We start from the raw sequence: 23,950 nt of genomic DNA, 5'->3' as shown, positions 1-23,950 counted from the left end.
AGTCAGGTCTTGATTAAACTGTGTGTTGAACAAGGCAAGCCCCAGATAAAATTACTATATGTGGTTTTTCCCTTCCTCTTTCCCCACATCTCCATTTTCCATCCTTCACTCCCCTCTTTCAGCAACCTGTCTCTTGCAAACCAACCAGTGCTTTTATATTTTCCTAACTCTTACTATCATGGGAGAAAGGGTCTGAAGAATTCTATTACACTAGGCCAGAGGTCTTTAATCTTTTTGTGTGTCACAGGCCCCCTTGGTAGTCTGGTGAATCTTATGGACCTCTAATATGTTTTTAACTTCATAAAAATAAAGAGTACCAGGGAAACCCATTATATTTAAATACAATCATAAAAATATTCATTCATTTATTTCTGTGAGAATATGCTATTTATTCACATAAATCTTCAGGAAATTTAAAAGGATGACTTGGTCCCTGACATATAATGGCATTACATTGTTGCTTTTCAGATCCTATATCTTTCTGATGACATCCTTTATGCAAGTTCTCCTGTTCTATTCTCATTCTGTACATTCAAAATATTAAAAAAAAACAAGTTCATGGACCTGAAGAGAAGAACCCCTTTTAGATATCAAAGGTAGTAGTTATTTATAATGTTTTCTGCATCCAGAGACAGTATGTTTATTAAAAGCAATAGCCATAATGAGCAGTAATTAATTCAAAAGAATAATCTTCTATAGGCAAAAAGGCATGGATCGTAGGTAGGGTACATAGTATGGGTCATGGATAAATTCTCCTGGGAGCATATAACCATAATTATATTATTGTCTAACCTTGGAAAAACACAGGCACATAGATTTCAAAGAGTGTGTACAGGGCTGAGGCAGGGAGGGTTTGGGGAAGGAGAATCCCTGGTACCTCATAGAAAGGATCTATAATAATGCTTTCCTTGACATATGCTGGAACACCAAATTTCCTTGCTAGGTGTACACTAATTAAATTTTCTTCTAAAACCTTCCAGGAGAACATGTAACAGCTACCTTCCATATAACCAACAGCTTCTAACAATGCAGAATTGCCCTAATTATAGCTTTGTTCATATTCTCAAAACATTTAAATTTCACATACCACCCATTCAGAGATGCATGCATTTTAAAAGTTATACTTCACTTTGCTCACTCCTGTACTTAGTCCATAAATATTATGTGCCTACTATGTGCCAGCCACTGAGTTAAGTGCTGGGCTTATAAAGGGAAAAAAAAAGCCAGTTCCTGCTCTCAAAGAGTTCACAAACTAAGAAAAGAGACAACTATGTACAACCAAGATATACACTATAAATTGTAGATATTTAACAGAAGGAAGGCACTGTAATTAACAGGGATCAAGAAATTCTTTCTGTAGAAGGTGGGATTTTAGCTAGGATTTGTGGGAAATCAAGGAATCCAGGAGGTAGAGATGTGGAGGGAGAGCATTTCAGGCATGAGGGTCAACCAGTGAAAACATCTAGAGTCATGAGATGAATTGTCTTAGTAGAGGAATAGGACGAAGGGCAGTGTGATGGGATCAGAGAGAACTTGAAGGGGCCCAGACTGAAAATACTGTAAAGATAGAGGGAGAGGAGGGGTGGATTATAAAGGGTTTTGAAAACTAAGCAGATTTTACATTTGATCCTGGAGGTAAGAGGGAACCACTGGAATTTATTGAGTGAGAGAGAGGGTGACATGTTCAGATCTGCATTTTAGGAAAATCACTGATAGCTGAATGGAGGATGAATTGGAGTGGGGAGAAATTTATGGCAGGGAGACTAACCAGAAGGCTACTTAAATAGTTTAGGTGTGAGGTGATGAGCCCTTGTATCACTCTTCAATCTCCTTTCTCCTCCTTTTTCCCCAAGTCACCCTAGAGATACTCTACTCTGAAGCTCTTTTCTCCTGATTGGTAACTCCTTCCTTAGGGACCACCATTTTAAAAAGGATCTTGACAATGCTTCCCCTCAATCACACCTGGACTCACTCTCCAAAGACCTCCTCACCCCACCTCTCCTAGGTTTTCCCTTCCCTGTTGAAATGGAAACTAGTAAGGTTTGCCGTTATTCAATTAGATGCAGTGGAAGAAGACTGAGCCTGGAGTCAGGAAGGCCTAAAGTGAAATCTAACTGCAGACATTTACTCTGGTGTGTGTCTGGTCAGGTTCCTTTGCTTCTCCTAGCCTAAACTTTCCTGACTCTAAAATTAGGATACTAATAGCACCGACCTTTCCAGGCTATGTAACATCCAAAGGACACACACACACACACACACACACACACACGCACGCATACACAATGCTTTAAATGTATAAAGCATTTTATAAACCTTAAGCATTGAATTTTTGAAAGGTTTTTAGTAGTTATTTTATTTCTTTATGTGTTAGCAGTAGTAGCAGTAGTCTGTAGTAGTAGTAGTAGTTTTAGTTGTAGTCATAGTAGTTAACAGTAGTATCCCCAGAATTTAGTATAGTGCCTGATACATAGTAAATGTTTAATAAATGCACTAGCTAGCTACTAGCTATCCATAAATGTATGGATAATAAACTCTTAGGATACTACTACTGCTGCTGCTGCTTTTGCTGTTGCTACTAATACTGTACACAATTATATAAATGCAAGTATGTGTTTTTATTGTATAAAATGTATACCCACATATAGTATACATATAGAAAAATAGAGCATTTATTGATAAATTAATTACTATGTGTCAGGCACTACATTAAACTCTAGGGATATCACTACTACATATATGAGTGTAACTACAGAATGCTATAGAGAGTGTTCTGGGCACGTAGTGTTTAATAAATGTTTTATATCACTGTCTCTCTTCTTTTCTCTCTCTGTTCTCTCTCTCTCTCTCTCTCTCTCTCTCTCTCTCTCTCTCTCTCTCTCTCTCTCTCTCTCACATGAGCCAAAGGTCACCAAATCATAGAATTTTACAGCTAGAAGTCTTTTAGAATTCATTTAGTCAAATTCCTTCATTTTGGATATCATTCACCTTCTTTAGATTCAAAGAGTCTAACATGACTTATCCAAGTTTATGGGAAGTCCTCTGACTCAACAGCTCAGGGATTTTTCCTTTACTACTTTTTAGTTATTATTTTGTAAATTATATATGGGCTAAAATTTTAATTTAATAGACTACTCTGTTGCTATTCAACATACCTTTGGACTATTTCCCCTAAGGCCATTCATAGTATGTGCTTAGGAAATACAAGCTAATCCTAATAGTAGGCTAAGCAAAACTCAAGAAGGGAGAATATATGCAAAATTTATGAAGAAAATATAAGAAAAATGAATTTTATAGTATGTAGTTCCAGATGAAAATTATTTTTTGGCCTAACCACTTTGTTTTGTGATTTGTCCATTCATTGGCCTTGATAACAAACTGATGACTGTACAGTGACTTTTCTATCAATTGTTTAATTTAATCTTCATATTTTAGGGTGCTCTATTTGGCTTCCTAAAATTGAGTGTGAGCAGAAATGGTAATATCTGTCTCTGTTTCTCTGTGGAACTCTCTCCTAGGTGAGGAGAGATATTTTTTTCCTTTAGTAGAAACAATTTAGGAAGAATCAGGGCCCAAAATCGTAGGTATTACATGAATCAAAAGGGACTGTATAGGACTAGGTGGAAGAAAAAGAAGAAAAGATGGCAGAGGAGTAGAAAAGGAAGCAGTCAATGATCATTTGGTCTATTAGTCGGCCAGTGATTCCTCCCTTCCAAGATCCACAGAACAACTGCCCCTACAATATCAGATTCATTTATGGAAGGAACTTCACTAGAATCCCAGGAGTTTTGGCATTGAGCTAATAATGAACCCAATGATTCTACTGCTTACATAGTATGTAAATCATGGCTGAGTGGCAGTAACTGTTTTATAAACCATTGCACCAGCTGCTCAATCCGAGGCTTGCATCTAAAAACTAAGATAAATACTTTGGGGTAGTTACAATGTGCTAAATATCAGGTATGTCAAAGATTAGCCACTATCCATTTATTGTTCATATCCTAGAGTGTTAAAACAATAAAACATGAGAACAAGGAAATCCATTCTGTCTTGAATGAAAAACAAATGGTTCTGAAGAACTGGAAGGGATTGACTTAGAATCCACACGAAAAACGAATTATCATTTTGCCAGATGTTTTCTTTCTTTACTTTAAAATTTTTATTAACACCAAATGGATGACAATAAAGGCAAATAAGTGCTACAAACTATCCCTCTAGACAGTGAAAATAATGGTCTGTTTTCCATAATGGAAGATTATTACAACATGTTAATTTATTCAGAATTCATCAACCTAATTGTTCTTTATGAGACAATAGAATTATACGGTATTTTTTATTACAAGTTTCATGAAGCAACACCCAAACAGCCAAGATAAATGTTGTGCTATTAGGAAGAAAGCAGATAAACATGCCAGAAAAGTGGTAAACTAATATTTGATATAACTATCTAAAGAGGCAGAATGATAATTTTTTTTTAATTTCTGAAGGATTTGATCTGAATGTGAGCCATAGATCATTTTAGTTTATTTCTAACATAGGGCATTGGAAATTTTAACCACCACAAAGACATTATGCAGAGTTGTTGTTGTTTATCCCAGTCAAATGGATATTGATATTAATCAGAACATTTCACTGATTACTTTTTTCTCCATACCTAAAATGTTTTTTTTCCTCCCAATCTTCATCATTTTGAAATTAAACACTAAAAAATACACTTAACTATAGGAATAGGTCAGAATTTATAGTTTAATAAGTCATACTCACAACAGTGAGATAGTCATATCTCTTACAGACAGCTGTCCCCTTCTTCCTAACTCCACTGTCCTCATTACTTCATGTCTGAACAACTGTAGCAGCCTCCTTGCCAAAGACCAGATTAAATTCCATCTCTATGAATGAGCCTTTCCAACTGTCTATATTTTCTTCTTCTGAATCATAAGGGCAACTTTTATGTCATTTTTCATATTTAGCTATGTCTGCCTCCCTGTGACCCCATACGGGGCATTCTTGGCAAAGGTACCAGAATGTTTGCCATTTCCTTTTCCATTGTACTTAAAGCAAACACAGGTCACACAGCTAGTAATTGTCTGATGCCATATTTGAACTCAGGCTTTCCTTATTCCAGGCCCAGTGCTCTATCCACTGAGCAATTTAGCTGCCTCTATTTTGCTATATAGCTATCTTATATTTCATTCCTCCAGAGCTGACCAGGCTGCAGACTTCTTCAAAGGATCATAGATTTAGAACTAGAGCGATGATGAAGCTTGCTACTCATACCTCCTGACAGAGAAATGATAGACTCAGGGTGAAAAATGAGACATATATTTCTTGGACATGGCCAATGCTGGGATTTGTTTTGCTTGGCTATGCATATCTGTTACAGGGATTTATTTTCTTTTCCTTTTTCTTTCTTTTCTCAATAATAAGAATGTGTGGGGTAGGAAAACTAATTTTTATTTATTGAAAAATTAATTTAAAAAGATTTAGAGCTGTAAGAGTCCTTAGAGGCAATCTATTCCCACCCTCTCCTTATACAGATGGGGGAACTAAAGCCCAAAGAGGTTAAGTAATTTGCCCCAATCATATAATATCTTGCAGATGATAGTTGATAACGAAATATTTGAATGGAAGTTGTCACTTTCTTCTTTAGGGTTAAAAAAAGGAAAGAAATATACAAAGTGCCAACTCCATTCAAGTTTGATAATAACTTTTATACATTTATATAGGAATGAGTACAGGACTAAAGCTAAGGTTTATGTGGCAATGTCCAAGATCCTATGTCTCCCTTTTCATCAATGCCTCCAAGTGCCTTTTTATACATGTCTCAATTTTTTCTTTTTCCTCTCTCTCTCTCTGGTCAGCATTCCAAGAAAATCTGGGTTCCTGAGGGAGTCTGTCTAATATTAGTGTAGGATTAAGACAGTAAGTCAAATCAGTAAGGATCTGAAGAGCCTTGGATGAGCCAGGAACTGTAATAAGCACTAGAGACACACAAAAAAGTCAAAAGACAATTCCTGACCTAAAAAAAAAAATCAACAAAAACCACACAATCAAATATACACACACACATATAATATACAGGATACATAGGATATAATAAAAAGAGGGAAAGCACTAGAATCAAGAAGGAAAGGGAGGATTTTCCTGAGGAAGATGGGATTTTAGCTGGGACTTGAAAGAAACCAGGGTGCCAAGGGACAATTAGGACAGAGCATTTCAGGGATGAGAAATAGCAAGATAAACTACCCAGAGCTGAAATACCAAGAAAAATATTAGCAATCACTAAAGTATATCTAAAGGGATAGCTGAGTGCTTTAATAGGTCAAATTTGTAGCTGTATGACCGCAAGTATACAAGGCACAAATGAAACGATTCAGTGTCATCATTGGAAGAAAATCAACAAATTGTGATCTTGGGCTTATCCTGACAGCTCATACTGCCTTTAAAATGAATGAGTTACTGACACTTACTTAGTCTATTCTGAGACTATTCTAAGATTAGTTATTATAGAATGTGAAAAGCTCCTGAATGATGATTAGTTCTATTTACACCAAGAGAAACCAGAAGCTCCAGACAGAGAAGAGTGTTATGGGTGATATATCACAGATGTTAGAATACCACACCTAGAGTTCACTGCCCATTATTAATCTCCCATCTCAAGGTTTCCTGAGACTAAAAGGTGTTTTGTTTTGTTTTGTTTCTCCACAGAATCCTACTATATGATTTAATGACAAAGTGACTATTTCATACTCATTAATTTCACAACTACTTAGGTGCTTCCTAAATAATTACATGGTCATAAAGAGTTACATACATGACTTTGCCCATAAAACATACACAAACTCACATGCACCAACCAGTATCTTGAAGAAAAATTACCATACCTCTGCAAATTGAAACAGGGCTGACTCTTCACACTGTTTGGCAGGAGCAGGAGCCTCTGGATGTGATGTGTTTGAAGATATCTGAATGAAAAGAAAAAAAGTGTTTATACATAAGACTGTTTCTTCTTTTTCTGCTGCTTCTTCTCATCATCATCATCATCATCACAGCAGATGCCAAGATTCTAACATTTTTTTCAGTTAGGTATAGATACAGTTGAACCCATAATGTATGTGAAAAGAGAAGTAAGATTCAGTTCATATGATTTGCCATGTAAGACAGTCCCATGTAAATATCAAATAAGGGACATGAGTGATCTAAAATGATTTTCATTACTACATCAAATAAAAAAAGTGCCTGTCAATTTCCCTATAGGACATTTCTAACTGGATGTTCCATCAACAAGGGATAGCATTTATATTTTTAAAAATATTTTTCAATGAACTATTTATTTATTTATAATAATGGAATTTATTTCCAGGTATATGAGCCCCTATCCTCTTCTCTTCACACCATAGAAGGCATCACCCAGAAACAGATATGTCTATATAATTTTTTTTGTGATATTTTTCAGTTCATTCTTTGGAGTTGAATATTCACAACTTATTCTTCAAATATGAAATATATATATATATTAGCTCTAAGTTTTACTTTGTTTCTCTTCATTATCATGCAGTTCTTTCCAAAATTTTTAAAAAATCAATCTGCTCATCATTTCTTAAAGTGCAATTGTATTACATCACAATCATATATAACAATTTGTTTATTCATTCCCCAATTGATGGATATCCCCTTGATTTCTAGTTCTTTGCCACCACAAAGAGAGATGCTAGAAATATTTTGGAACATATAGTTTCTTTTCCTTTTTCCTGGTCTCTTTGAGAAACTGACCCAGCAATGGTATTGATGAGTCTAAGGATATAAACAATTTTACAACTTTCTGGATTGGATCAGTTCACAGTTCCACTGACAGTGTATTAGAGTGTCTATTTTTCCACATTTCCCCTGAATATTAAGAGCTAGAACTAGCATTTATACAGTATTTTAGATTTGCAACGTGCTTTACAAATGGTACTTTATATTTTTCTTGTAACAACTCTGGAGAGTAGTTGCTATTATTATCTCCATTTTACAGATGAGAAACTGGAGGCACAGAAATTAAGTGATTAATCCGGGGTCATAGGGCTAGGTAAGTATCTAAAGTGGGATTTGAAATCCAAGTTTTTCTGACTCCAGGTCTGGCACCACCCATCTACTTCCATATCCTCCCAGATTTGTAATTTTACAGGCCATCTTTTACTTCTTACTCTTACCTTATATATCCACCTAAACAACTGGCAATTCTTGTCTTTTCTACCTTAACAACATCTTTTATATTCTCCCTTCTCTCCATTCACAGAGCCATTACCCAAATTCAGGCATCCATCACCTTTCTTTTGTATAATTGTACATTTCAATATATCCTCCATCAACTCCCAAAGTAACCTTCCTAAAGGACAGGTACAAGGTCCACTCTCAATTCAATAAACACCAGTAGGTTTTTTATGACTTCTAGGACCAAATAAAAACACTAAAAGTACTTCATAACCTAAATCTTTTCTATCTTTTTTCAGTCTTTGAACACTTTACTCCCCTCCATGCACTCTAGAATTCAGCCATATTTTATCACTGCACCAACCATGACACTCCACCTCCATTCTCTGTGCCTCTGATTTGGCTACTCCCTTTTCTTCCAGTCTTAGAACACTCACTGTCCTCATCTCAGCCTCAGAATTACTGGATTCTTTCTTGACTCATGTCAAATAGCATCTTTTGTAAACTACTTCTCTTAGCCTGCTCCTTCTTCTCTAAGATTACCTTCCATTAACTCTGTATGGATTTTGTATAGACCTATTATTTTTTCATAATATCTATTACATTAGAATAAGTTCTTTGAATTCCTTTGTATCTCCAGTGTTTAGTTCAGTGCATAACACATAGTGAATACTTAATAAATTATTGTTGATTAATTTTTTTAAAAGACTACTAAAAACAAGAAGTTGTGCAAGAAAAAAAAGACATGGGATTTTGCTTTGCTTTGCATTTTTTAGGGCTGTTATTTGTTTAGCCTAAAATATCTGCATTTCTTTTTTAAGAGATCCTATAGGATAGAACAGGGGTGACAGACAACAAATGCACTGCAGAAAGATAAGATACAGGTAAACTTTATACCAGTCATACAGTCTTTATTAAGACTGTGCCAGGTACTGAGCTAAATGCTAAGGAAACAAAGAAAAAATACAGATAGTACTTGCTCTCAGGGAGCACACAATCTAAAAGGAGAGATAACATGCAAATAACTATATACAAATAAGATACATATACAGTATAAATTAGAAATAGTCAAGGGGGGAAAGTGCTAGAGTTGCCCAGCTATACCTCTACTAGTTCTACATCCCAAAGAGATCAAAGATAGAGGAAAAGATCTACTTGTACAAAAATATTTATAGCAGATCTTTTTTTTTTTATGGTGGCAAAGAACTGTAAACTGAAGGGATGGCCATCAATTGGAGAATGGCTGAACAAGTTGTATATAATTGTAAGGGAATATTATTGAGTCATAAGAATTGACAAACAAGATGATCACAAGAAACCTGGAAAGACTTATATGAAGTGATCCATAGTGAAGTGAGCAGAACCAGAAGAACATTGTGTACAGTAACAACAATGTCAACGACTTAACTATTCTTAGCAATGGAAGGATCTAGGAGAACTCCAAGGGGCTCATGTTGAAAAAGATTATCCACTGCTATAGAAGAAATTGATAAAGTCTGAATGCAGATTAAAGTATGCTATTCTTTACTTTATTTGGTCCATAATTTTTTTTAGTGTGATTTGTCTTCTTTCACAACATGACGAACATGGAAATAGGTATTATATAACACATGTACAGCCTATATCATATTACCTGCCATCTTGGGAAAAGAAGAGGCAGGGAGGAAGGAAAAGAACATGGATCAGAAAATTAAGAAGATGATCACTAAAAACTGGGCTGACACAATCTAGGAGGTGGGGAACCATAAAGGAAAAAAAAAATTTAAAGAAAGATTGGGAAAGGCTTCCTGTAGAAGTGAGGATTTTTGTTGGGACTTGAAGAAAATCAAAAATCCAAGAGGAAGAGATGAACAGAGAGAGCAATTCCAGGAATGAGGTATATTCAAAGAAATTCCCAGAACTGAGAGAGTGTCTTGTTCAGGGAACAGCAAAGAGGTGGATCAAAGAGTAGCATGGGGGGGGGGGGGCATAAGGTGTAAAAATTCAAGAAGAGTCAGAGACCTAGGTGTGTGTGTGTGTGTGTGTGTGTGTGTGTGTGTGTGTATATATATATGTTTTATAGAACATCTCATTCAACATGTCTAGTTCTTAATAATTTAAGCTGCAATTTTTTTTATCTTGACTATACATGAGAAGTTCAACCTGAGAACAGAATGGGAAGAGTACCCAAGAGCTTATTATGATGGGAACCAGTTATAAACTACAGCTCTGAAATAGGTCCTTGCTATACAATAAGTGTGATGATGAACCAAGAGAATCAGTCAGGCTATAAAAAGATGCTTACATGAACAATAAGTTTGGCACTCTGTCCTATGAATGACATTTTGGGGGTGGGGGAAGAAAAGGGGACAGAACTGTCAAAAAGTCATGAAAGAGGGAATGTCTGACTTATTTCTCATTCTTCTTTTCACACACTCAACAGTCTAGCTAAATAGACCTACTTGGCTTTCTCTGACTCATCAACCAATCTGCCACTTCTGATATTTTTGTGTAGGCAGTTCTGAATACCTGGAAGGTGCTCTCTCTTTATCACTATCACTTAGGATAATTAGCTGCCTTCTGGGCTCAACTTCAGTGCCACTGGAGGCCTCTCTGGATCAATTCAGTGTGTGTTAGTACACTCTTACTTCTCAAATTGCCTTGAATTTACTTACTGATGCAAATGTTATATTCATTAGTAAGCTCCTCATAGGGGACTATGGAGTGCTTTTGGGGAGTTTTTTGTTTTTGTTTTTGCAATGTATACTGGCTACCTAGCACAGTGTCTTTCATATTAAAATAAATCAACAAATGCTGAATGAATGAAAAAATGAATAATTGAACAAGGAAGTTGTCTGGTTCTATAGTAAGAATAAGAGATAAGCAAACAGATAGTCCAAGTGCTACTCTGGTATCCATGAAATGTTAAAAGACCAAGAAAAGGGCCCCCAATATGTTAGGTTCATCTTCTTTAGCTAAGTTAAGGCTGAGTCAATGTAATCAAAATGATAATATTACCTAAATTAATTTACTTATTTAGTGCTATGCCAATAAAACTACCAATGAAATACTTTATAGAAATAGAAACAATAATAGAATTCATCGAGGGGGAAAAGGTGAAGAATTTTAATGAAAATTATAGATTACTTATGCAGTAACATAGGTAAGAAAGGAGGAACCCGATCCCTTAAAGAAGTCCATTTCATTTTTAGATAATTCTAAATTGTAGGAAGTGTTTTCTTGATATCAAGGCCAAATCTCCTTTGCAATTCTTACCTGCTGCTTCTATTACTACAGTATATTTCTAATACCTTTTTTCCATAGGATTATTCTTCAAATTATTGAAAAAAAAGTTATTTATCACATCCCCTCTGAGCCTTCTCTTCTCCAAACTATATATTCTAAGTTCCTTCAATGGTGGCTTATTCTGAGGAGTCAAGGTTCTCTGCCATTCTGGCTAGCCTCCTCTAGAAAATCTTTAGAATATATCCTTCATAAAGTGTGACCACACTTTGCTTAAAAGAACTTGGGATGTTTTGTCTAGAGAAGAGCTGTGTTGAGGTAAGAGGTGAAAGCTATTTCAAATATTAGGTATCAAATCCATCAAAGTAATAATTGACATCCAATGTTCTGAATCATAAAACACCTTATTTCCAACATTCTAACTATAAATATCATAAAGAAAAAAAGCTTTTTTTTCTCATAAAATTTTAAAATAAAGAACAAATTCTTACATTAATTTACTCTTGGCTCTGGGACCACTTTGTGCCATCTTTTAAAATAAAGGAACTGTTGCCAAGTAAAATAAAAACAAGTCCAAGAATAGGGTTGAGAGGGCAAATACTAATAGAATCTTCTCTATAACAAGTTCCTTTTTGCTGTAGACTAGAATATTTCAGTCGAATGCTTGATAACTGTCCTTGGTATTTGAAAATAACACAGATAATAATGCTACTTACTATGTCAAATAATTCTTAATGAGGATGTTTACCCTTCATAAACAGAAGAATTTGAGCAAAACATTGAAATGGACCAAAGTCAATAATTTAAAAAGTTATTTAAATACAACCAAGGATGGAAGCTAGCATTCAGTAGGAATTGGTGATCAGAGCACAAAATCTGTGTTCAGGTAAAGAAATAGTAGGGAAAAAGAATGAAATGCTAAATCTACACATTATTGAGGAAGACATCATAGAATGTCTTCAATTTTTAATTTATAAAAACATTCAATAAGACTGATCCCAACACTGAACCTCAGGAGACCTTTTTCATTTCCAAGCTGTTTTTTACAGTATACTGATCAGAGTTATTATAATAAGCAGAGAAAAATGCTCAAAATAGGCAGTCCTAATTGACAAGGTAGATGTAAATAAATCATTAAGACTGGATGACATCCAACCAAATGCTCTGAAGGAACTCAAGGGTGAAATTGTAAAATTGATAGCCAAAACGTGTAACCTGTCATTATAAACAGCTAATGAGCCAAAAAACTGGCAAACTGACAATGTGAATCCCAATCCATATAGAAGGGCACCCTGGTCAAGTAAAAGTTGCACTTTATGCTTAGGAAGGCTTAATAGTGGCAAGATCACTAAATACTTAGGCAAACATAACCTTTGAAGAAAAAAAAAAACTAGAAAAGAAAGTGATATGGTTTCGATGCAGGATATTTATGCCTGACTAACCTACTAGAATCCTTTGAGGAGTAAATAAAAGTATGAACAAAGGAGAACCAGTATATATAATGTATTTAATGCCTTCAAAGAGCCTTTGACAAGCTTCTAACCAAAGGGTTTGTTTTTAAATTGTTACACTATGAGATTGGGAATAAATATGGAATTCATGGATAGGGACTTAGTTTTAAGAGGCAGGAAGAAAATGTAAAGAACCTGAAAATGTTGTACCTAGTGAATCTCCAGATTTGGAGATGGCATTGAATTCTTCCAGGAAGCAAAATCATGAAATAACCAGAATAAATTACAGATATATCTTAAAAATATGCTTGAGTAAGGAGAACAGTGCTAGGAGATTCAAAGTGGATTAATGAAAGATATTGCACAATAATGCAAAAAAAATTAAGAAAAATAAATCTAATTTTTGCTTAGATGATGGATGTCAAGCTCTCAGTGCTGACCCTGTGAAGGATTCTAAATGTTACATCTACACAGTTTGCTAACTTGTTGGAAAAATGGCCAGTATCATTTTGAATACCATCAAAAGAAGGTATTAAGAATAAAATGTAAAACAAAAAATTCTACAACACACAAAATGTGTGGTTCTAGCTACCACGCTTTACAAAAGATGAGTTAGAAAAGATGAGAATAACAAAAAGATGACAATAACAATAACAACAATAACAATAATATTAGTTTGTATTTATTTAGTGATCAGAGGCAGCTAGATGGGGCAGTAGATGGGACTGGACCTGGAGTCAGGAAGACATTCATCTTCCTGAGGTCAAATCTGGCCTCAGATACTTATTAGCTAAGTGATCCTGGACAAGTCACTTAACACTATTTGTCTCAGTTTCCTCATCTATAACATGAATTGGAGAAGGGAATGACAAACCACTCCACGATCTCTGCCAAGAAAACCTCAAACTGGCAGCTAAGTGGTACAATAGATAATGCACTGGGTTGGAGTCAGGAAGATCAGAGTTAAAATTCAGCCCAAGATACACTATTATCTATGTAATTCAAGGCAAGTCACTTAATCCTATTTTCCTCATCTGTAAGAAGGAAATGGCAAACTATTTCAGAGTCTTTGTTTAGAAAATACCAAATGGGGTCACAAAGAGTCAGACATGACTAAAATAACTATACAACAAAATTATAGTAACTACTACGTGCCAGGAACTGTTCTAAGAGCTTCATACATATTATTTTATTTGATCCTCATAACAGCCCTGGGAGATAGGTGCTATTATTATCTCTATTTTACAATTGACAAAATTGAGGCAGATAGAGTTTATTAAATGACTTGTCCAAGGTTATACAGCTAATAAGTGAGACTGAATTTCAAGTTATGTCACCTTGACACTAGGTACAGTGCTCTAACCACTGTATCAAAACAGAGAGAAATGAAAATAGAATGATCCAGGGAATGGACTAGCAACCAAAGAAAGACAAAGAAGAGTGTGGAAAAATGAAGGCAGAAAAATATATATATATATGACATCAATAAAAATTATGAAGAAATAAATAATATGGAATTGATGAACAAGTCTTTGGTTCTCTAGATGACCACTTGAAAGTTATAACCAACATATAGCCAATAAAAAGATGCATTACCTTTTATGATGGGTAGTTATATAACATTACTTCAAGAGCATGAACAGATCTGAGAGCAACTCAATATTGGATTTTGACAAGAAAGTGGGATAGTTAGGGATGATATTTCTAAACTATGAGAATGCCCTTATAATAGGTTTGATATACCATGTATTTAAATTCATGACTTAAGAAATTACTTATTACGTGCTAAATTTTCACTTGGGGAAGAGACAAATGTGTTCCACAAGGGGTCAAATCTACCTTCTATGATTATTTTCTGATAAAAAACTGAGGTAATAGCCTTCCCTTGGATTAAAATTAACCTCAAGAATAAGGTCAACCTGGAAAAAGAATTACTGAGGAAAGAACTGCTTACTTGATGTACCTCCCCACAAAAATTGTTGAGTGATTTGACAAAAATTAGATTGAGACCAACATCTTACATCATATGCCACAATAAAATCAAAATGGGTATGCGACCTATATATTAAGGGTTATACTGCTTAAAAATTAGAAGGGCAGGGAGCAAATTCTTAGTCAAATAAGAGCCAGAGGAGATTGCAAAGATAAAATAGATAACTTATCAATGACAAGAAATTAAAAAGCTGTGCCAATAAAACTAATACAAGTAGGAAAAGAAGGGAAGATCTTGACTGGAAAAAAACATCTTTTTTAATCATATATTCCTAATAGGATTCTTGTATCTAAGATACCAGAAACTAACACAAATATATGGAGACAAAGCACAGTACCAAAAGATAGTGATTAAAATATGTGAACAAAATGTTCTCAGAAGAAGAATTGCCAAGTATTAATGACCCTATGAAAATACTTCCTAAATCACTAATAAGAGAAACAAAAAACAAATCAGAGGCACCCAGCAAGTTGGCAAAGATGACAAAAGATGGCAGAGATGACAAAAAGGAAATGTTACAAAGGTTATGGGAAAATGTGCATGTTAACAAACTGGTTATGGTACTGTAAAATGATCCAACTATTTTAGAAAGCAATTTGGAATAAGTCAAAGAAAAGTGATGAAAATATTTAAACCCTTTGACCCCCAAATTCCACCACTCAGCATATGCCTCAAGGAGGTCAATGATTAAAAGAAAAAAAAGTACAAAACATATAAAAATGTTTGTAGTAGCCCATTTCAAACAAGTATATGCCCTCTGATTATGGAATGGCTAAACGAACTGTAGGACATTATATAATAGCTATTATTGTGCTATAATAAATTATAATCAAGATGAATATAGAAGAATGGAAACATATGAACTAATTCAAAATGAATTAAACAGGGAAACACTATAGACAAAGACTATAACAATTTAAATATTCAGTAACAAAGCAATTTAAACTGAATGCTGTGAAATATAATGACCAGGCTTGGTTGCAAATAAGTGATATGAATTAGGTACCTTCTCCCTTATTTCCACAGATGGGGGACTATTGATGGGTACACTATTAATTTTCAGATGTTTTAGATGTGTTCTCTAGTCTTGCTGAGCTTTGTTTCCTTCTTTTTTTATTCTGTGTTATAAGGGATGGATCCTTAAGAGGGGGGCACAGGGAGACATTGGGAAAAGTAGGTTATCTAAAAATGAATTACATAAATGTTTATGTTCAAAAATATGTCCAAAAATCATTTGTAAAACTTACAGTATATTCAGCTTTACTTACACACAGAAAATTAGGGTGGGCAAAAAGTAATAATACTGAGTATAATTTTTCCTATATTATCTTTATACTTTTGAAAACACAATTTCTCCTAAGAATCTGAAAGCCTCCAAATCACTTTTTCAAAGCAGTATTCTGAGTATAACTAAATTAAGATAATGAAAGAAAATGATTTTTTTTTAGTTCAGATTTAAGGTCTCTGTAATTTTCTTGTTCACTAGCTATGAACTTGCAATATCTCACCTCTGCAAACTGATAAAATAGTGACTTCTGACAAGATTCTGAAACATCAAATCTGCAAAAACATGAGGATATCATAAAGTACAGAGGACAGGCAATAAAGAAATATCAAGGTAGTAGAGTTTGGAAATCAAAAAACATAATAGACCACCAAAAATATTTTTGCCTTTAGGGAAGGATGGTTATAATATCCTGCTGGCTAGAGTGTTGTTAATAAGCAGTTAAGTAGTTGAAGTTTTTAAAAGGACTATTCAAACACTAAGTAACTGCTATAATTAGCATGACGAGTCCTAGTATAACTAGTATTTACCTAAGGAAAAAATTTTTAAGTTGTTACCCATTATGATCATTTTCTCTAATTCTCTCTCTTTCTCCCAAAGAGAATTTTTCTTCTGTTAAAGTATCCAAAGCTTGCTGCTTCTTTCATGATGTTTTCCACCAGGATATGTGAATAAGTGAAATCTGGAGGAATCTGTTTTCCCCCAAACCCAGAAAAGAGTTTGACAAAATTAATTTACTTTTTTCCCCAAGGTTTTCATTTGTTTATACTAAAAAGCCCATAGGACTAAAACTTTCGTCAATATTGTTTATGGATTTGAGCAAACACTTTGTTTTAAAGTCTTTGAATTTCTCCTTTTATCTTTATTGTTATTAATGTTAGTTACAGGACAACCAACAATTTTTACTTTTTAAGTTGCATTATGATGCATTCTCCTCTTCATTGTTACCCTACCTCTAGATGCCTCATTATGTCAAAGAGGTGACCTAGGGTTCTTAAAGATGATGATAATAGAATATAAATTCTGGCAGTTACTACTCCATCTGTAAAGGGGTAAATATGGCTTGGCAACAGACTTTCTAGCTTTAGAGAACCAGCCTATTTAAACTCAGCTACCAGTTGTCAGTAGGTTGTCTAAGAGGTATTATTGTTTTTTGAGCTATTGAAATTAGTGAAACTATAAGAATCAAAAGTTTTTTATATTATACATCAATGGATGAAATACAGCATTGATGAAAGCATGGATTTAAAAAAAATTATTGGTAATTGGGATGTCCTGGGTTCAAATCTGCAGTAGATACTGTCTGGCTTTGTGACCCTGGGTACCCCCATTGCCTAGCCATTATCACTCTTTTTCTTTGGAATCAATACATAGTATTGGTTCTAAGACAGAAGGTAAGGGTTTAAAAATAAACAAACAAACAAATAAATAAATGAAATTGCTGGTAATAATCCAATATGTCTGGAGTTCAGACTAGTATCCTAGTCCTGGGTAACATGCCCAGATCCAAATCAGTAACCCCACAATGATCCATTCACCTAGTCTAGTTTCCTCTATCACTCTTTAGCCTCCCCTTCCTCTCAAAACAAACAAATCGAACCCCCAAACCAGCAAAACTTCTCTACCATTTCTGATTAAATTTCTTCAGGGGACACTTTAAGAACAAAATTCCATCACCACATGGAGCCATGCTGCCAAACTGTAGCCAGCATTTGAAACTCTAATAGCCACCCATTAATTTAAAAAGAGCACTGACCACCTGTTTCCAGTGATCAGTTCCATTGATTAGTCTCAGGAGCTTTAATTAATTTTCCACTTGTTCTTTGGCTACTCTAGGCTTGACTTCCTTACTACTGTCCCTTGCCTGCTATGGAACTGACAAGCAAATGTTTCCATAAAACATGCTCAGCTGCTTCCAAAGGATTTGAGGCCAATCAGCACAAAAGTGACAGCCTGCTGGCCTTTAAACAAAGATGCTTAGTTAAACAAGGACCCATACATATCCTGAAACTGGTAGTTGGCAAAGGACAGGGAATTCCTTAACCTGAAGGTACTCTTGGGCAAAACTGACTCCTATTCAAAGGTTTAGAAATAAAAACCAATACTTCCTAGACATGGAAAGAAGTCAAACAAGTTTGATTGCCAAATGCCTAGACTCTCTCTCTCTCTCTCTCTCTCTCTCTCTCTCTCTCTCTCTCTCTCTCTCTCTCTCTCTCTCTCTCTCTCTCTCTCTCTCTCTCTCTCTCTCTCTCTCTCTCTCTCTCTCTCTCTCTCTCTCTCTCTCTCTCTCTCTCTCTCCCCCTTCTCTCACCCTCTCTGATTGTCTCCCTCTCCCAATTTATTCCAAATGACAAAATATAGTTTCCTCATAAAAATCTTTTCACAATTTTAACCTATACTAATCTTAAACTGAAGAGATGGCAGACTATTTTTTTTAATTTTAAAAAATTATTTTAAAGTAAATTAATTAAAGTTTAGGACAATTATGAGTAGCTATGTTGCAGCTGATAGACTACTGAACCTGGAATCAGGAAGACTAATCTTCCTGAATTCAAATATTGTCCCAGATACTTACTAGCTTTGTGACCCTGGGAAAGTCACAACCCCTATTGGCTTCAACTTCCTTATCTATAAAATGATATGGAGAAGGAAATGCAAACTACTTAGTAGAACTCCAAATGGGGACATGAGTCAAACAACATTGAAAGTGACTGAACAGAAACAAAAAGGACAATGTTACATAGTTATTTATAATGCATCCTTATTTCAGTTCTTTTGTCAAACAAAAAATGGCTGTCATAGAAACAAAACTTAACTATCCTTAAGAGGAGAAGAATCAAAATTCATATGAAAGGAGAACGTTAAATTTATTTTTAATATTTTTATAATACCTGTAACCTAAGTTTGATGTTTTAAAATTTAAAAATAACATAAGGATGTTATGAAAACTTATACATGTATAACTGTGGAAAGAGAAATATCTAAATACCACACCTCTGAAAGTCTGAGATTCTTTATTTTTTTCTTAAATATCTAGGCTATTCTAACTTTTGGACAGATTATCTCAGTAAAACTAAGTAATCCCTGAAAAGGGAGATAGACAGATTGAGCAATAAGTAGACTGAGGCAGTGAATGAGAAACAGGAGCAAAAGTAACACCTCAAAACTTCTGAAACATAGCTGAGAGTTAGGAAATAATGGGGGGAAATTCTCCAGGAAATCAAAATAGGCCATAGAATATGAGCACTTAACTCTTCATAGAATCTTCTGGCTTTCACTCAGAACCCAAATATCGATCTTATAAACCCATTTCTCCTATGGCACAGTGAATGGAGCCCTTACTTAGCATGTACTGGAAGTTAGGAGGCCTGGGTTCTAGTTATGACTCTGGGCATGTTTCTCTGAGCCTTGATTTCCTCATTTTTACAATGATAGGTTTGAACTAAATGATTTCTACAGTCCCTTCCAGTTCTGTAATTTTTTTAATTCTGGGATTCTATTATCTCTCTTGTTTCCTGTTCTGAGCAGATGAGATGCAACAAACTGGAAAAGTAGATTAGGGAACAATTACAGTCAGGTATACCGAAAGCAATAAGAATGGAAGCTAGTAGAAAAAAAAAGGAGGGGGGTGATATTGGGAGGGCAGGCTGAACTCAAAACACATAGCATATAGTCTAAGGCTCTTTACTGTAGGGACAAACAGAACAATGTGGTTCAATAACACAGGGGGGATCATAGTACTGCAGCATTTTATTTGCTATGTGGAGTGACTACCCTGATTCAGGAAGAAAAGGTTAAATTGACATTTAACATACTGTTGCTGGAACTGAGAACTGATTGAACCATTTTGGAGAACAATCTGGAATTATGCCTAAAGGCTTATAAAACTGAATACCTTTTGACACAGCAGTACCACTATTAGGTTTGTTTCCTCAGGTGATTAGAGAAAAAGGAAATCAACTATGTTCTAGATATTAATAGCAACTCATTTTGTGGTGTCAAAGAACTGGAAATTGAGGGGGTACTCCAACCAGGAAACAGATAAACAAGTTGTGAAATATGGTCACGATAGAGTACTATGTGCTGTAAGAAATGATGAGCAGGTCAATTTTTTTTTTAACCTGATAAGACATGAAATTACGAAGAGTGAGAAAAGCAGAACTCTGTGTGTGTGTGTGTGTGTGTGTGTGTGTGTGTGTGTGTGTGTGTGTGTGTGTGTGTGTGTAGTTTGAAGAATGACTTGTGTATATCCACTTCTAGGGGAAGAACTGACAAACAGAAAGAAGCAACATATAGTTTTATAGATAGATCTATCTGGCAAATAATGCCTTCTCTCATGGGGGGAGGGCAGGAAGGGAGGGAGGGAGATACCTGGGAATTTCAATGTAACAACCAAATAAATTTAAAACTTTTTAAAAGAAAAGGTTAAATTCTATTCACCATCATCTGTGGAAGGATACAAGTAAAATCTGATACATTTTGAAAAAATTTCCTTCAATAATGGCTAATTTTCATCTAGAAAATTCACGTAGGGTAGATTAGTTCATTCCCTAATAATGATATTTACACATGTTCATGTGATACATACATAATACACACACACAAACCATGAAATATATCTGTATTCATTTTTGAAGATGACTATTCAAAGCCCATCATTACTGCATCATAATTAACTTCATCTGGAAGTTCTTTTTGATAATCTCTAATTCCATTATAGAAGACTTCCTGGATTTAACATGCCAGTCTAGAGAAAACTATGGAGAAAAGATATTTTCCATGAAGGACCTTCATCTCTGAATGATGCTCTACCAACTGAGGTTTGGCAGAATCTTAATCCACTGACCTTCCTGTGCCTACACAAGATTTACCTTTTCTGGAAAGCTATTAAAGCAAAAACACTTTATATCACTCTTGTTGCTGCTGCTATGTAATACATTTAAAGTATTTTAATGATTTCTTTGTCTTTTTGTTTATGTCCAAAAGCAACTTTTACAGAAAGCTATTCTCCCTCTACCCCCCCCTCCCCCAACAACCAAGATAGCCTGAAATTCAATATTTTGGTCGTAGGGAAAGTTTATATTTTTACTATAAAAAGAAAAAAAATTCTCTACCAAAGAAAATTGCTTCTTAATAGAAAGATAAAACCAAAATAAAAAAAAGTACCAAATAAATGAAAGTCAAGAAAAAAAAGGGAAAAAAATTCTATTTTCTAGAAAGTGTTTCATGTAGTAACTTATTAGAGCCACTAGGTGTTGCTATATGCCTAAGAAATATACTACAAAAGACTAAAGGGAATTTTAAGGGAATTTTCTGTGAATAAAGTTAGAATTCCTCCTCTTGCCACGTGACCATTAAAGCCTGCTATAATTCCTACTAAGAGGGACAATAGACTCTGAAAATGAGAAATGGCAATCAGGTAACCCATACTCTTAAGATAAGCAATTTTAACATGAAAAACAGGCATAATAAAGTAGTAAAGACCCAAACTAAATCATAAAGACCCAAACATAATAAAGATTCAAACTAAACCAAAATCATATTAACAAATATTAAATACCTATTTATTAAAAAATCAAACAGTGGGTGAGGCACAGTAGTAGGAATCGGAGATTTATTGTGGTTGTTCACTCATTTCAGTCATGTTCAATTCTTTATGACCCAATTTAGGGTTTTCTTAGCAGAATGTTGGTCTGCAATATAATTTCTGTTAGTGTCATGAATCTGTGGGAGATGACTAAAATGCAGTTCTTAGAATCACAAGATTTGACCCAAATTGAATGGAGCTTGGGAATCCTTTAGTTCACAACTCATTTGGCAGGTCACAAGAGCAGCCTGCAAAATTCACTATTGAGGTAAGAAACAAATTAAAATGTAATCCGGAAGTGTTTATCAAAAATAAATTAAAAAAACAATACTACACAGATTTTAATTTTGGGTTTTCTAAGTCAGTATGTCCCCTAGAGATCCATTTCTAAGCAATTAAGAAATTCACAATGATCTCCACTCCTGTCCCATATCCTCATCATCACTCTATGAAATACAAGGGTACAGAATTGTCCAAGTGATGAGGTGAAAGGGGATTGTAGGAAACCCCAAATACTAGGACATAACATAGTAGAGTTGCTATAAATATGCACATGCTTTGATTCTTATCTGGTTTAAACCAGCCCTTCCCTTTCCTTCAACCATTCATAGCATTTGCCAGGTATCATTTTATATTAGAGGGCTCTAGTGAGTATTTAATTTACATTCAGTATGACAGTCAATGGATGTTAAATGAAGCTTTTGAAACAGATTTGAGAATTAACACAGGTGAATTAGAGGGAAGCATTTTATATCCGTATTAAACCTTCCAAATTTTTTTTGAATGACTAATACTGAAGCCACATTAATTAAATCTAAATTAAATTCAAATGAGACCAGCCTGTTAAAATGTTTCACTTGGCTATCTTACAGTTGTGCTCTTGATACAAATGAGAATACTATTTGTCTACACCAGGGAACCTAAGCCTCATACCCCGAAGTAGTTGAGAGTTCTTATTTTTAAAAGTAAAAAATAGGAAATCCTCTGTTTGGCAACAAGCCCTGACTTTACTAAACACAACAGATGTGCTGGGGACCAAGAATTTTATTAAATTATTTTATGTTAAGTTTCCTGTTGTTAAATATACATCTGAATCTGTATCTGTGTGTTTACACACATATAAAAAGGGGGGAACTAAGGGGGAGGAGAGAGAGAGAGAGAGAGAGAGAGAGAGAGAGAGAGAGAGAGAGAGAGAGAGAGAGAGAGAGAGAGAGGTTTTCCCTGTCTTGTTGATTACTCAGAAGTTTGACCTATTCTAAACTGTTCTAGTTCACGCTATCTTAGGCAGCCTAGTGGCCCCTTACTTCTGAGGTTTATCATATTGGTGCCAATTTTACTGAAGATGCCTCATCAGCTTTAGCCTGAGGTTAGAATTCTCAAGCTCAAGAAATCCCCAAGATGAAGCTCCCCATTAACAAGGAATTGTAGGTGTGTGCCACCATTCCTAGTTCCTAGTGTTTATTTAATGTGACTCTGCTGAGGCTAATGGGACATGAAACCAGTGATAATTCTGCTTTATGCTAGCAGGTTGGTTACAACCAGAGGCTCTTAACTTTTTTCTGTATCATAAATCCCTTTGGCATACTGGAAAAATTTATGGACTTCCTTATGAAAATAATACTTTTAAAAGAAAAAATCTAGAAATACAGTTATCAAAATATTTTTTAAAAACTATTTTCAGGGATCCCAAATTAAATAAGAACTGCATTAAGACAAAACCACTTAAGTTTTCTATGCTTCAGTTTCCTTAACAATACAACTCTATCTTTCTCATAGGATATTGTTCGAGTAAGATGAAAGAATACATTTAAAAGTGGGGGGAATTAAACATAATGAGTGATATTGTAAGTAAATTAGAGGAAAATAGAAGAGTTTACCTTACAGATCTATGGAAAAGGGAAGAATTTATGACCAAACGAGATAGAGAACATTACAAAATGTAAAATGAATAATTTTGATTATATGAAATTTAAAAGTTTTGTATAAATAAAATTAATGCAACCAAGATTAGAAGGGAAACAAAAGATGGAAAACTTTTAATGACAAATTTCTCTGATAAAGGTCTAATTCCTCAAATATATGAAGAACTAAATCAAATTTAAAAGAATCCAAGACATTCCCCAATTGACAAATTGTCAAAGGATATGAATAGTCAGTTTTCAGATGAAGAAATAAAAGCTACCAATAATCATATGAAAAAATGTTCTAAATCCCTTTGA

At 34.7% G+C, this 23,950-nt stretch overlaps 1 protein-coding gene across 8 annotated transcripts in view; it reads right to left on the bottom strand.

The window, feature by feature from the left end:
• BBX (BBX high mobility group box domain containing) overlaps positions 1-23,950 on the bottom strand; it is a 251,937-nt gene that overhangs the window by 97,475 nt on the left and 130,512 nt on the right. For all 8 annotated transcript variants that reach the window (XM_056793423.1, XM_016433425.2, XM_016433424.2 and 5 more), the window contains one exon: positions 6,882-6,962. In XM_056793423.1, the coding sequence (XP_056649401.1) occupies positions 6,882-6,962 (81 nt within the window). The remainder of the gene's footprint in view (positions 1-6,881; positions 6,963-23,950) is intronic.

Source organism: Monodelphis domestica, chromosome 4 (assembly GCF_027887165.1).
Source record: "Monodelphis domestica isolate mMonDom1 chromosome 4, mMonDom1.pri, whole genome shotgun sequence".
NCBI lineage: Eukaryota > Metazoa > Chordata > Mammalia > Didelphimorphia > Didelphidae > Monodelphis > Monodelphis domestica.
Note: the sequence above shows the minus strand (reverse complement) of the source record. Positions and strands in the feature narration are given on the sequence as shown.